The 14,086-nt window shown below is 35.8% G+C and overlaps 1 protein-coding gene across 2 annotated transcripts in view; it reads left to right on the forward strand.

Moving 5' to 3' along the window:
• LOC113113782 (gamma-aminobutyric acid receptor subunit alpha-2-like) overlaps window positions 1-14,086 on the forward strand; it is a 53,841-nt gene that overhangs the window by 10,945 nt on the left and 28,810 nt on the right. For both annotated transcript variants that reach the window (XM_026280263.1, XM_026280264.1), the window contains exon 4: window positions 5,273-5,340. In XM_026280263.1, coding sequence (XP_026136048.1) covers window positions 5,273-5,340 — 68 coding nt within the window. The remainder of the gene's footprint in view (window positions 1-5,272; window positions 5,341-14,086) is intronic.

A 14,086-nucleotide genomic window follows, 5' to 3' on the forward strand; every position in this document is an offset into this window, starting at 1 on the left:
TAATTTCAATGTAAAAATAAATCAATAATAATAATGTATTATTAATTATTAGCAGTGTTAGTAGTAGTAGTAGTAGTATTACTAATAATGAAATACTAATTTTACAGTTGAATAATAATATTATAATTGAAAATATTATCTTGGTTATTACCTATTTTTAATTCATATTAATATAATTGTTATTATTATTATTATTATTAAATACTTATTTTAACTACAATAGTGTTATTGCAACAGTTAAGTATTTATTTATTGATTTAAGTTTTTATATATTCATATTTTACTAATTTAATTTTAACGTCAAAAATATTTTTATTATAAAAAATAATAAAATTATACATTTTTAACAGTTAATACTTTACTGTTGCAATAACACAATTGTAGTTAAAATCTCTCTGCTGCATTTGTGAATAATGTCATGTATATAAGAGCACTTCTTTATAACGCCCCCACCCCCACCCCAGTCTCGTTTCAGACAGTCTCTCAACCCTTCCCCCGTCCCTCTGAGACCTGGCAGAGCCACTTTACATTCACTCAGACACACAGACCGCTAACAACGCAACTATCTAACCCACAGAATAATGGCACCTGATGGCCATGCACAATAAGCTGCGGTTTATAAAAGCTACTTAAAACAATAGTTTTTTATGCCTTCCCAGCAGTCTTTCATCTCTGTCAGAGATGAATGTCAAGTCAGTAGAATTTCTCTGTTTTTTCATCCGTTTTTATCCTCGTTGGGATGGTGCCCAGACGTGTGGCATTTTGTAATTTGGGCAATTGGAGAGAGTAAGACAGCCATTGTTTTGAAGATGAATAGTCTTAATTATTAGTACCATAACTAGACTAGCATAGTCATTACTGTTGCTTACTGTTTTATATTATTAAAACTGCTTGTTTAGTTTTTTAAGAAAAAAAAAAGACTTATAATTTTCACCTAGTAAATGGATGAAGAATATCTCATAGATACACTGAAGGATTAACCCAAGACCAGAATATCATAGATATTTGGACGTAAACAGTTTTGAGTCAGTAAAGAACATAAAAAAATGTAATTGTGATTCTTCTGATAAAATTGTGATTGCGATAAAAATGTGACCCTTTTCTTAAAGAGCTATAATTAAAATAATAAAGAGCTATAATAATTAAATTAAAGAGCATTATTATTATTATTATTATTATTATTATTATTATAAATTAAATATTTAAGAAAATAAGAAATATAAATATAAAAATATAAATATATACTATTGTAATAATTATTTTTAATGTAAAATGAAAAGGTATAAATATTTATATAAATATTAATATTATTAGTATTAGTAACTATAAATATAAAAAATAGTAATAAGAATTTTATTTTATGTGTCTTGTCTTAATTACAGTTCCCTTTCAGTTAGTCACTCTCGACATCTCTCAGAATATTGATTCGATAGACCAATCTACTTCAAGTGCAAACTAAATGAGCCAATGCACATTGGAATGTAATTAATGCATCCAGCTGCAGCTGAACACAACGTGAGTATAAGAAGGCAGCAGGGGCAATGCATACCAGCTTTTCGCTTTGGAGCCAAGCGACAACATCGTTCTGCTGAAGCCAAGTGTCTTCAGTGAGCTATGAGTTCAACACACTCTTGGAATCTTTTGGCGTTGGCGGTACGATGCTTCAACGGTGGTCGTTCCTGTGTCAAGTGGGTTGCGCACTTCAGGTTGCACTACCCCCTGTTGTGCTGCATGCGGCCATTCCCCCTTGGATTCCTGGGGTGGGCCGCTTTCTTCCCAGAAGTGCATGAGGAGCTCACCAGGTCATGGACGGCACCTTTTACTGCCAGAAAAGAGCTGGTGGGGTCCTCCTCCTTCACCACCCTCAACGGCTGTGCAGCGAGGGGGTTCATGGAGTCCCTCCAGTGGAGCGGTTGGTTGCGATGGAGTTTTGTCCTAATTCCGCTGCAGTGTGCCTTCCCTGCTGGGACTGTAGGTACTCATCTGGCCTGTCCAGCGATGCTTATACGGCCTGTGGAGAAGCTGCCTTTGCCTTACATGCTGCAGCGTTACTGCAGTTGGACCAGGTCAAGGCACTGAAGCACCTGCACAACCCAGAAGTTCTCAGAACTCCGTACTGCTACTGACCTCACGCCATGGGCAATGAAGGGAACTGTGTGTTCTCTGGGCTGTCGATGTCCACTATGGTGGTCCACCAGGAGCACCGAAAGTTGTTGTGTCTGGTCAATATGAGGGACGCCGACAAAGTTTTTTTTATGCCCCTGTGTCCCAGACTGGCCTCTTCACCAACGTAGTCGAGGGCAGCAGTGGGTGGTTCAGTGGGTGGTTCAAGAGCATCAACAAAGGCCCTACTCATGCAACGTCTGCTAACCTGTGGAACCTGGTAAGTGTTGCACTGCACACTCAGACCCCTCTCCGGTCCAGTCACAAGCCGCCCTAGTTGGGTCCCTTCATCCCACCTCGCTGCCTCACTGCAGGTACAGCGGTGTGTGACGAGTGGGGCGGGGTTGAGAGCCATGTACCGAGGGCCGTCCAGCGTCACTGCCAGGCACCGCGGAAGAGTTCACCCAGCTGGTGGAGGGCCGAATGGCAGTGCGTCTGGGAAAACGTTTTTTTTCCTCTCTCCCCTTTTCTCCTCTCTCCCCTCTCATGGGGGTATGTGACGAGTGGGGCGGGGCCGAGAGCCATGGGAACGGAGCGATGCCGGTGGAGTGATTTGAAAATGAGTGACACCAGCTCCACTCACCGGCCTCGCATCCCACAGTTGTTTTGTTTTGTGTTTGTTTTTTATTTATGCCACTGGCGAAGGACACAATAGAGTCCAGCCAATATGAGAATGGGGTCTTACATCCCTGACTTCACTGTACCCAAGAAAGGCAGTGGGTTACAGCCAATCTTGAAATTGCAAGTTTTGAACCGGGCCCTTCAGTGGTTACCGTTCAAGATGTTGACGAAGACCCAAACTTTCGTTTTCGCCCGACCCCGAGATTCGTTTGCAACTATCAACCTGAAGGATGTATACTTTCATGTCTCGATCCTTATGCGCCACAGACAATTTCTACAGTTTGTGTCCTAAGGTGGCTCACATAGGGCACTGGAAGGGGCAGCATCCATGGCGCTTTGGTAGGGGATCCCAATTCGTCGGTCACCGACGTGGCGTCAAGAGTGACCAACTGAAAAGGAACGTCTCAGTTACATATGGTATGGTAACCCTCGTTCCCTGAAGGAGGGAACGGAGACGTCACGTCCCGTGGCCACAACTGCTGTACCATCACTGAGCAGCCGGGTCACCAGCTTGGCTCCTCAGCGAAAAGCTGCATTGCACCTGCTGCCTTCTTATACTCAAGCTGTGATCAGCTGCAGCTGGATGCAATGATTGCATGCCAATGTGCATTGGCTCAATAAGAAGTGATATCCCAATTCATCGTTCAATGATGTGGCATCTTTTAATTTCAAATCTGTAAAAAATATGTGATATGTTGAGACACTGAATGCATCAGATAATGAACCGCTTGTGTGTAAAAGAACATGAAATTGCAGTCTTTCTGTTTTTATATTCTAAGCCTCGATGTCTATTAGTTTTATTTTAATCAATGTTCAGTTCTATAGCAACCTTTTATGAATCTCGTAGCGATAAACAAGAAACCACTTCCAACACCCTAGAAACTGCATAGCAACACCACTGCAACTACCCTCAACACATAGAAGACCTGAGAAGATGAAAATATCTAGTTTTGCATAAAACTTCAATGTTTTACTGTCTTTTTATACTTTCCCAGCAGTCTATCAATTCTGTGCAGAAATGGCATGCAAAATCTAGCCAGAGATGAATATCAATGCATTTTTTCCCCTTTTCTATCCTCGTTGGGTTGATGCCCAGATGAGCGCACGACATTGTATAATTAGGGCAATTTTAGAGACATGACAGAGACAGACAGAAAAACAGAGTGGCATCGTTTTTAAGATGAGCAGTCTTAATTTCTTCTTGTTTGTTTGATTGCTGTTGTCATCGGAACAGTATTTTTATCAGCTTGTGTTTGTGAAACAGGAGAATGAAGTGAATAAAAACCCCACAGAAAAGACATCAAAGCATCCTGATGTCTACGAGCCTCTCTCCTCCTGCTCAGTGCCGAATAAACCACCCCTACATTAGCCAGCTATTAATATAACACACCAGCCTCTCCAAGATCAGAATACACAACTTTAAGCATTAAAGCGCTGAAGACTCTTACTTTGAACATTTGAGCTCATTTTTGAGAATATATCATTAATTCTAAATATTTATCTGCATATGGGACAGAGTGCTACTCTGTATTTGTTTGCATTGAAACTCCTTTTTTGTGTAGCAAAGCAGAATTTTGTATTTTGCATTGCTGTGTAATTTTTTGTATCTCAAAATAAATTTTAAGGACTGTTATAGCAAGTAGCTAAGTATCGGTATGAATGTATGCTGATATCTGATTGATGCAGCTATTTGTCATCGGTGCCGATTAATCGGCAAAACTGATCAATTGGTCATTCTGTAGTGGCAACGAAATCTCCAGTGAGTGGAGCTTAAATGTTAATGCTCTATTATGCTTTTAAATACCCTAAACCTAACTGATAATGTTATCAAAAAGCAAACATTTAGCAAAATGCATTTGCTAAAGCAATCATGCCAGTTTTATTCAGAAAAACTTGAAACAGGAGTCTTAAAAATAAATTTAGAAATTGTGTTACTTTTATTAGAGTTATGCTTTACAGTTATTTGGTTCTGTTTTGAAGTATCAGGGAAAATGCAGTAGTCGTGCGTGTGTGTGTGTGTTCGGTTTCTCAGACTGTCTTTTGTTCTGAATAGTCTATGTACTATGTTCTGTATTTAATATTTTCCTTTCTGACTGAATGTATTTACTGTGGGTCTGTGTTGTATAGTGCAGTGAGCAGAGGAAATATCAAGAGCTCTTTTGAATGCCAGAAAGAAAGAATACTCAGAAAAAGGAGGGGAAAACATTTATATACTGAGGCAGGAACAGAAAGATTTGGTTACTACCCGACCTAACATAGGGCCAGTAAATGTAAGCACATTTACCCCTGCCTAATGCACGCTTTCATCTCAGGAAAGATGCTCTGTCTGCTGTAAAAGAAATGTGAAATTCACAGATAATTTCTTCTTTCGGACAATGCGGTTTTACAAAGATACCCCTTTCAAGGTAGATGAGACCAAGCTGTTTCCATTGCACTCTGGGAAAATAACACTGGTCATTTTGAAGTCTCTTCCTTTTTTTTTTTCCAGATCGAGTTACCACAGTGAAGACCGACATTTACGTCACCAGTTTTGGACCTGTTTCAGACACTGACATGGTAAGTGGAATATTTTTTTTTGCATTTATTTGTCACAGGAGGACAGATAGCATCTCCTTGCCATCACTGTCAGCATCATGGACCAGCACTTTGCAGAATTTTCAAGTCAAGAACCACCTAGACAGGAACAGACTGCCTGACCAACCACAAATTGTTTACCTGTAAAGGGGCTAGTAAATCTGAAATAATTTACAGTACAATAAATGACTAGAAAGTACGCATTAGGGCTATAATACTGTACTTACCTAAAGTGCATATAAAGATTATTATAGTAATTATAGTGTAGTATAACTAAAATTAAAACCATTAAAAAAATTTAATAATTGAAATAAATGTTATAATTATATATAAAATTACAACTTGACTGAATACTTTAATACAAAATAAATAAATGTTATAAATATATATAAAATTACAACTTGACTGAATACTTTAATTCAAATTAAACCAGGAAATTAAAACTGATTCACTATATATGTGTGTGTGTGTGTGTGTGTGTGTGTGCATGCGTTTGTGTGTGTGAAGAATAATCAACTGTTAAAGGATTTTAAATGCATGACGTAGAGGCAAGGGGTATATTTGTAGCAATAGCCAACACTACACTGTATGGGTCAAAATTATTGTTTTTTTATTTTATGCCAGATGTATTAGTATATTAAGTAAAGATCATGTTCCATGAAGCTATTTTGTAAATTTATTGCTATACATATATCAAAATGTAATTTTTAATTAGTAATATGCAATGCTAAGAACTTAATTTGAACTTAATAAGAACTTAACTTTTAAGGCGATTTTTTTTTGTTCAGTATTTCGATTTTTTTTGCACCCTCAGATTCCAGATATTCAAATAGTTGAATTTCGGCCAAATATTGTCAGATCCTAATATATCAATGTAAAGTTTATTATTCAGTTTTCAGATAATGTATAAATCTCATTTTCAAAAATGTACCCATATGACTGGTTTTGTATATATATATATATATATATATATATATATATATATATATATATATATATATATATATATATATATATATATATATATATATATATATATATATATATATAGTGATTTTTTTGGCCAAAACATCCTCTATTGTGTGGCGTCATTACTATTATTTAACTGCTCCCGATTGAGATGGAGCGTCCCCGAAACATGTTTGAAATTTACGATCTGGCTGCCTCTGCACCTGAAAGAACAAATACAAATCACAGTTTAGACATGCAAACAGAAAAAGATGTGAAAGAGCCCAATTCAGCATCAACGCACACAGAAAGACACGTCTTAAACACTTGAACACGGAATTTGCCACTTCTTGATCTTTTATCGACAAATACACACAAAATTATGCCAAAATAACTTTAACCCATAAACTAAATCTGCTATGTAAAAAAAAATAATAATAAAATACTATTATAATAATTGTCTCGGCTGCAACAATGTGCAATTACTGTTTTAGTTACTCTATTAAAAAATAAATAATTACACCGCCCATTGAGACTGGATCTATTTTTGTATGCATTGAGCATCAGACAGTCCATAGACGTGATGTCTGAGGCTTAGACTACTTAATGTCTAGCAATTGCTCGTAATGCAGCTCAAACATTATATCATGGCCGGGTCATGGGTTTGATTTCCAGTTAATGCGCCTTGAGTGCAATGCAAGTCTATTTTCTGGAAAGCATCTACCAAATGCATAAATGTAAATGTGAATAACACAACAGCTGATCAGTCTTTTATCTAACAACTGCCTACAGAGGGCCGCCATCTGTACAGTTACCATTTTTTGAAAAGCACCACTGCCAATGTATTAATGTCCACACATATCAAGTTTTGACAGCAAGCTCTGTTCGGATCCATGCAGGGAAACGGTCAGTGCTAAATAATCAGCGGTCCACTGCGACCCAGATGAGTTTCATATCCAACGGAATCGAGGCAGGAAATGCTTTGCCACCTGACTGCGTCCATGACAGTGTGAATTAGTGCCTGTGACTCTGATGACTCACGTCGTCGCTCTGACACTTCTCAATGGATTCAGAGCTTCTTAATGGAGTTTTTGTTCCGGGCAGATAACGTATGACTCATGTAAGCCGCATTGAATATGTGTGCTAACAATGCATTCTTATTGTACTTGCACATGATTTACGTTACATGCATACTTAACAGCCCACCCTGGAGCTTCAAATGAACTTTAATTGAAAGCCATTAAATTAAATGAAAGTTTGATTCAGCTGCAAACAAACTAACAAAGCAAATTAACAATCAGCGCATGCAGCTGCACTTGTCTTGTTTGGCTTTGCAGTGTTAGCTTGTTCATGCTTTTCATTAAAGAATTGTATAACTGTAGACTGTTTCTGCAGAATACCACAGTAGTTTGTGCAGTCAGTGATGTAATACTCATTTTCTGTTGTTAAACAATATTAAAAATGCAGCATTTAAAGATATTGAAATTAATCAATCTTATTGAACTACAGTAAATGTATTTTCAGTTTCAGAATTAAAATGTGTTTTTATGTCAAAAAATAGGGATAACATAATAAAAAAATAATAACTAAAAATCAGAAATATACTCAATTTATTGTGGAATTTTGATTTAGAAAGACTGAAATATTATTTTATTGTAAACATGCTCCAATATTTGTTTTATTTGTTACATTATAGGTGATTTGTCCTGCAAAAAAAAAAAAAAAAAGTCTGAAGAAAAGGATAGTTTTGGGCATAATAATTTCTTATTTTTTGCATAAAAATAAAAATACATTTATATAAAAACAATGAAGCAATTTTGTTTTTTAATATTATTCGTTTCAATATTTTAATATTTATGAAAGCCCATTTACACCACAGAATAAAAAAAGTTAAGGTAATTGCAACTTGTTTTATCAGTCATTTTAGACTTTATTATTTCTTATATTTCTGAGGGGTGGGGGGGGGGGGTCAGAATTGCGAGATATAAACACACAAGTTTTCTTAAATATTTGCAAACCTTTTTCAGGAAAATAAATACAGTACATGCATTTTGTTGTCATGTGACAAGAAAGGCCCAGAACATCACAGAGAGAACCCCTGAAGATCCCATGACATTTCCTTTTTTTTTTTTTTTTTTTTTTTTTTATATCATTATCATTTTAAAAATCATTTTCATTATTATGGGAATGTCATAAAATTTTATATTTATGAAAATAAGGACTGTTGTTGAAAAACTATTACTTGATGATTGATGATTATACCATTTGAAAGTTTGTGAATCGTTATTCATTAATAATTTAATATAATGTGTATAAACAGTACTGAACCAAAATGAATACAGAGAAATTTCGGAGATTTTAAGATGCTTTCCATTTCTTATTTTCTTCAATATTTTTGTTTTGATGAGAGCAGTAGTTGTCCTAGTTGGTTGGAGTAGTTCTGCTTCTACGGTTACCATACTACATTTGTGTGTGTGTGTGTGTGTCTCAGTTTGAGCGTCTCAGCCCTGATCTCCTATGTCTTTGAGATTAGACCCAGATGCTACACCTTCTGCTCCTCAGACCCAAGAAAACAAACCTTTCTTTCTATTTCCATCCCTTTATCGCTCACTTTCCTCCTTCCTTTGCTTCTGCTCATCCACCCTTCACTCTTTTCTCTCTCCCTCCATTCTCAAGTCAATGGCTGCTCTTCTGTCATTTTTTTTTTTTCAGCAGCCCATATTGAAACATACAATGCATGGCATTCTCCATTGTACAGTGACATCTTTGCTGTGCCTTCACATGTTAGCATGCTGACCCTGTCTGGCAGGAGGGAGAGCAGTTCACAAAGGCACGTCGAAGTCTTTGATATATTTTTTTCATTTTCAAAGACAAATTGTTCTATTTCTTTGCCTCTCCACATTCCCCGGAGCTTATCATCCTCCTCTGCCACACCATCCCTCTCTTTTTTCTTTTCAAGTGCTCTGACAGTTGACGGTGATTTTTTTCTTTTCCTATCCTTTGGAAATAGATTCCCTCTCAACGTAGTAGCAGATAGTCCTTCCTCATTCTGCACGTAAATCTTTGCACTATCAATTATTTAAAAGAACTCATTCTGCCTCACTGAATCATAGCTCTTCTCCCTATTACGCTTTCATTATGAATTCAACAGGCAAATACACATTTCAGTCTCAACTTCAGCTCTGCTTCGAAACCTGGTGACCTTCCTACCTAGAGAGCATTTTAATGCAAATGCTGTTCCAGACTTATTATATATATATATATATATATATATATATATATATATACACCCTACTGTTAAAAAGTTTGGGGTTGGTAGGTTTAATTTTGAGTAAGTAAGCTGTAGCTAGGTAATGACTTCGTAATGTACAAATTTGATAAGTAATTTTATAGAATGAAAGCTAACTTTCAAAGGCTTTGGATTAGTCAGTTTTTAAAGAAATTAATGCTTTTAATCAGCAAAGATGCATTGAACAGTAGTGGCAGTAAAGACCTTTATAACGTTACAAATTATTAAAGTGTAGTTCTTTTGAACTCTCTATTCGTCAAAGAATGCTGAAGAAAATATATATCCACAAAAATATTATGTAGCAGATCTGTTTTCAACACTTAATAATAAGTGTTTTTGAGCAGCATAATAGAATCATTTGAATAGAATCAATGAAGACTTTAGAAAGATGTTGAAAATTCAGCTTTGCATCACATTTTAAATGACATCTTATCAGAAATAAATTACAGAAATAAATCTCATTTTAAAATATATTTAAATAGTAATATGTTTTACCAAATGAATGTAGGCTTGATAAGCATAATAGAAAAATGATTAAAAAAAAAACTTCCCCCAGTTTGTTAAAACTGTAGTGTATATTTAATTTATTGCTAAAATCTAAAATGCATTGATAAAATACATCTGAGTTTCCATCTCAAGAGCTGTTGAGCTGTATACACACCTCAAGAAAAGCTACTTATAATTTCTTATCCCTGATGAATGTCAATAATTTAAAGAAATGGCTACAGCGAGCGTAGCGTGCTCTTAAACATGTCCAGGTTTGATTCCTTAGCTTGTAAATAGCTACAAGTGACAACATCTTTTGCTTGTTGTTTTGTGATTTCATTTCAAGCCAGAGGTCATCTTGTTATTGGCAACAGCTTTGAGCTGTTAGCAAAAGCCTGTGGATTTAGGTTTCTGTGCTGTGGGTTTACAATGTAGACCTGTCTCTCTCTCTCTCTGTCTCAATGCCCTGTGGCCATGCTAACCCTCACTATTAGAGCTGACCCTGCCGGGAACCGTGTGACACTCAGTTAAACAGCTGAGTGAAAAGACTCATGGGTAATGAGCTGAAGCAGTTGGGAAGGTGTGGCTGCTGAGTGTTTGCATGTTTGCCGTCAGGTTGACATCAGTTAGTGAGGGTTTATGAGAATATGTGAAGCAGTACCAAGGTAATTCTTTTTAAATTGCACTGTAGGTAACACAAATAGCATTCACAGAAGGATTTGGCAGAGCGATGTCAAATGAACCTCACCTCATCGGGAAATCACCTATTCTCAGAGAAAAATATAATTTTTAAGGGTTGCTTTAGGAATTTAGTTGCATAATGAGAGATTTTCTTTGCTTGTCTGAAATATTTCTCCTCTAACTCCTGAGAGTGTAAAAAAAATATATATATATTTATATATTATATTGTAAAGATGCAAGATTATTGGAGTACAGTTTACAAGAATACTCCTTTTTTTAATTGTACATTAAAAGCATATATATACAGTACAGACCAAAAATTTGGACACACCTTCTCATTCAAAGAGTTTTCTTTATTTTCATGGCTATGAAAATTGTAGATTCACACTGAAGGCATCAAAACTATGAATTAACACATGTGGAATTATATATGGAATTATATACATAACAAAAAAGTGTGAAACAACTGAAAATATGTCATATTCTAGGTTCTTCAAAGTAGCCACCTTTTGCTTTGATTACTGCTTTGCACACTCTTGGCATTCTCTTGATGAGCTTCAAGAGGTAGTCACATGGTCTTCCAACAGTCTTGAAGGAGTTCCCCGAGAGATGCTTAGCACTTGTTGGCCCTTTTGCCTTCTGTCTGCGGTCCAGCTCACCCCTAAACCATCTCGATTGGGTTCAGGTCCGGTGACTGTGGAGGCCAGGTCATCTGGCGCAGCACCCCATCACTCTCCTTCTTGGTCAAATAGCCCTTGATGCCTTCAGTGTGAATCTACAATTTTCATAGTCATGAAAATAAAGAAAACTCTTTGAATGAGAAGGTGTGTACAAACTTTTGATCTGTACTGTATATATATATATATATATATATATATATATATATATATATATATATATACATATATATATATATATATATATATATATATATACATATATATATATAGACAACATACAATATACAGACAACAGAAGGCATGTAGTAGACTGTTTACAAGTTTTTCAGCAAAGTTTTTAACCATGTTGATCATCTAGAGGCTTTTGCGAATAAAATATGATACAGTAGTTTTTAGCGTCAAGAGATCTCATTTATTTCTCTTTCCAATGTGATCCAGCATTCTCTTTTCCCAGCATGCCTCCTTCTCTTTATAATCATTAGTTTCTGTCAGCTAGTGAGGTGACAGATATGACTTGTGGGTAGCACTGGAAATCTTAAACCAACATCATCCTCATGTGAGTTGTGCAGTTGTTATGGATGAGGATGATCCTGGTGGTTCCGTATCCTGATAAACCTGCTCTGAACTGAGCCTTCGGTGCTGCTTTATCTGGGCTAAACAAAGCCATGATGCACAAACACACACACACAAACCAGCACAGAAGGTCATCATGTCTATTAATGCTGTGTGCCTCTGAGCCATGGAGCAGACGGTATGGAACAGGAGGCGAATGAGATGAAAGGACAACAAGTAAAGTGGAGAGGGAGGTTAGAGAGGGAGCAGTATTTGTTTGGCCCCTGTACTGCCCTACGGCCCCCAGGAGTCTCCGTATACAGCTGGAGTGGGATGAGGACAGCTGAGATTCAGCTGAAATGATATCTGCTGTCATACTGCACTCACACACACACACTTAAGTCCAGGAATCCATATTTCTTAATTTCTGGGACAGAATGTTTTCCTTGACATTAAAGACATTTCATTCTTTTCAGTCTTACTTTTTGTAAATAATTTCATAATAGAACATTTCAATTTGAATGGAACAAAAAAGAAACATAAGTAATGTCTTAAGTGAAACAGTGGTAACATGTAGACGTGGAAGTGAATCCACGTGAATCAATTGAGACTGTTCACATTATTAGGAAAGGTGATTTGCAAGATTCATAAAAAAAAAAAAAAAAACTTACAATTAACTTCTGGAGCTGAAGCTGGATCATGAACAGCTGGTACTAGTCCATCCTTCAGGAACAACTTTTAAGCAATACTGCTTTTTATTGGCCCTCATTTACAAAGCAGTCCAGAAACAAAATGAAACGCACAAACAAAACGCATTTAGGTAGATCGCAGAGGGATTGCATTCACTTCAAAAGCAAAAGTAATCCACTGTGTCTTCAGCAGCTCAGATGTTGGGAGTAAATTATGAATGCTACGTCATTATTACATCCAACAATAAAACACCTCAATAGAAGAAATTCATGAAACAATGGCAGACTGTTTAGAGCTCACTCAGGGCAGGACGATGCTGAAACCAGTGTTCATTTTGAAAGCAAATTTTGATTTAGTTTTATAGTCTTTTGACAAAAATACCCTTCATTTTTAGTCATATTTTAGTCATCTGAATTGTTTTAGTTTTAGTCTAGTTTTAGTCACCTAAATACTATCTACTATATACTAAATTCTAAAATGAATTGTAATGCTTTTTTTTTCTCTTTTAGTAATTTTAGTACATCAGGTTAAGCTAAAGCTTGTAAACTAAATGAAATTACATATGTTTTTTAATGTATTAAATTTTTTGAGATTTGTTTTATTATTTCAGTTAACGTTTATTTTATTTCAATTAATGAAGAATATTTTTATGGTTTTGGTTTTAACTATAACTACCTGATAGTAGTAAAATTTATTTATTAAATAATATTTTGTATGATGTTCTCCTGTGATGGAGGGACAGACTACAATAGTTGTTAATTAAATGGAAATTAAATTAAATATAATAAAAATATAAATGTATGAAAAATATAATAAAAATATAATTTATGTACCCAAGATATTATCAATGAAAAAAAGTTTGAAATACACTGTGACCATTATTTTGAAATGCCTGCATGTTTGACTGTTGACATAGTTGCAGGCTGCTCATTCAAGTTCAGATGAGGTGAATCAAATTTGCATTCTTACAACCATCTAAAACATATTACCATATAAATATCGCAATATTTATATGTAATAATTCATCAACATTAGCTCATAAGCAGTCCCTCGGCATAAATGTGCGCTATTCATTGATTATAACCAGCACTGAAGCAATCTGAAGCTGCGTTTTCTAGCTATTCGATTCAGGACGTTACATTGCTAATGTACAAGACATCAGTTTTTCATTAAAAACTGTTTTTATTTCGTTATCGTCTCATTTTCATCTGTGAGAAAATGCTGACAAAAATTATTACAAAGTAAGTCAAAGTAAGTCATATTTTACATGAACTGTGTTTGGAGTCTTAATTGAATGGAGAAAGACTGTTTAAACAATAAAAAGTAGACTACACATCTTTAATGAATCTGGCTACAGTCACTGCAGTTTCTGATGGTGTCTGAGCAGTAATAAACTTCTGGC

The sequence above is a fragment of the Carassius auratus genome, chromosome 14 (genome assembly GCF_003368295.1).
Source record: "Carassius auratus strain Wakin chromosome 14, ASM336829v1, whole genome shotgun sequence".
In the NCBI taxonomy this organism is placed as follows: Eukaryota; Metazoa; Chordata; class Actinopteri; order Cypriniformes; family Cyprinidae; genus Carassius; species Carassius auratus.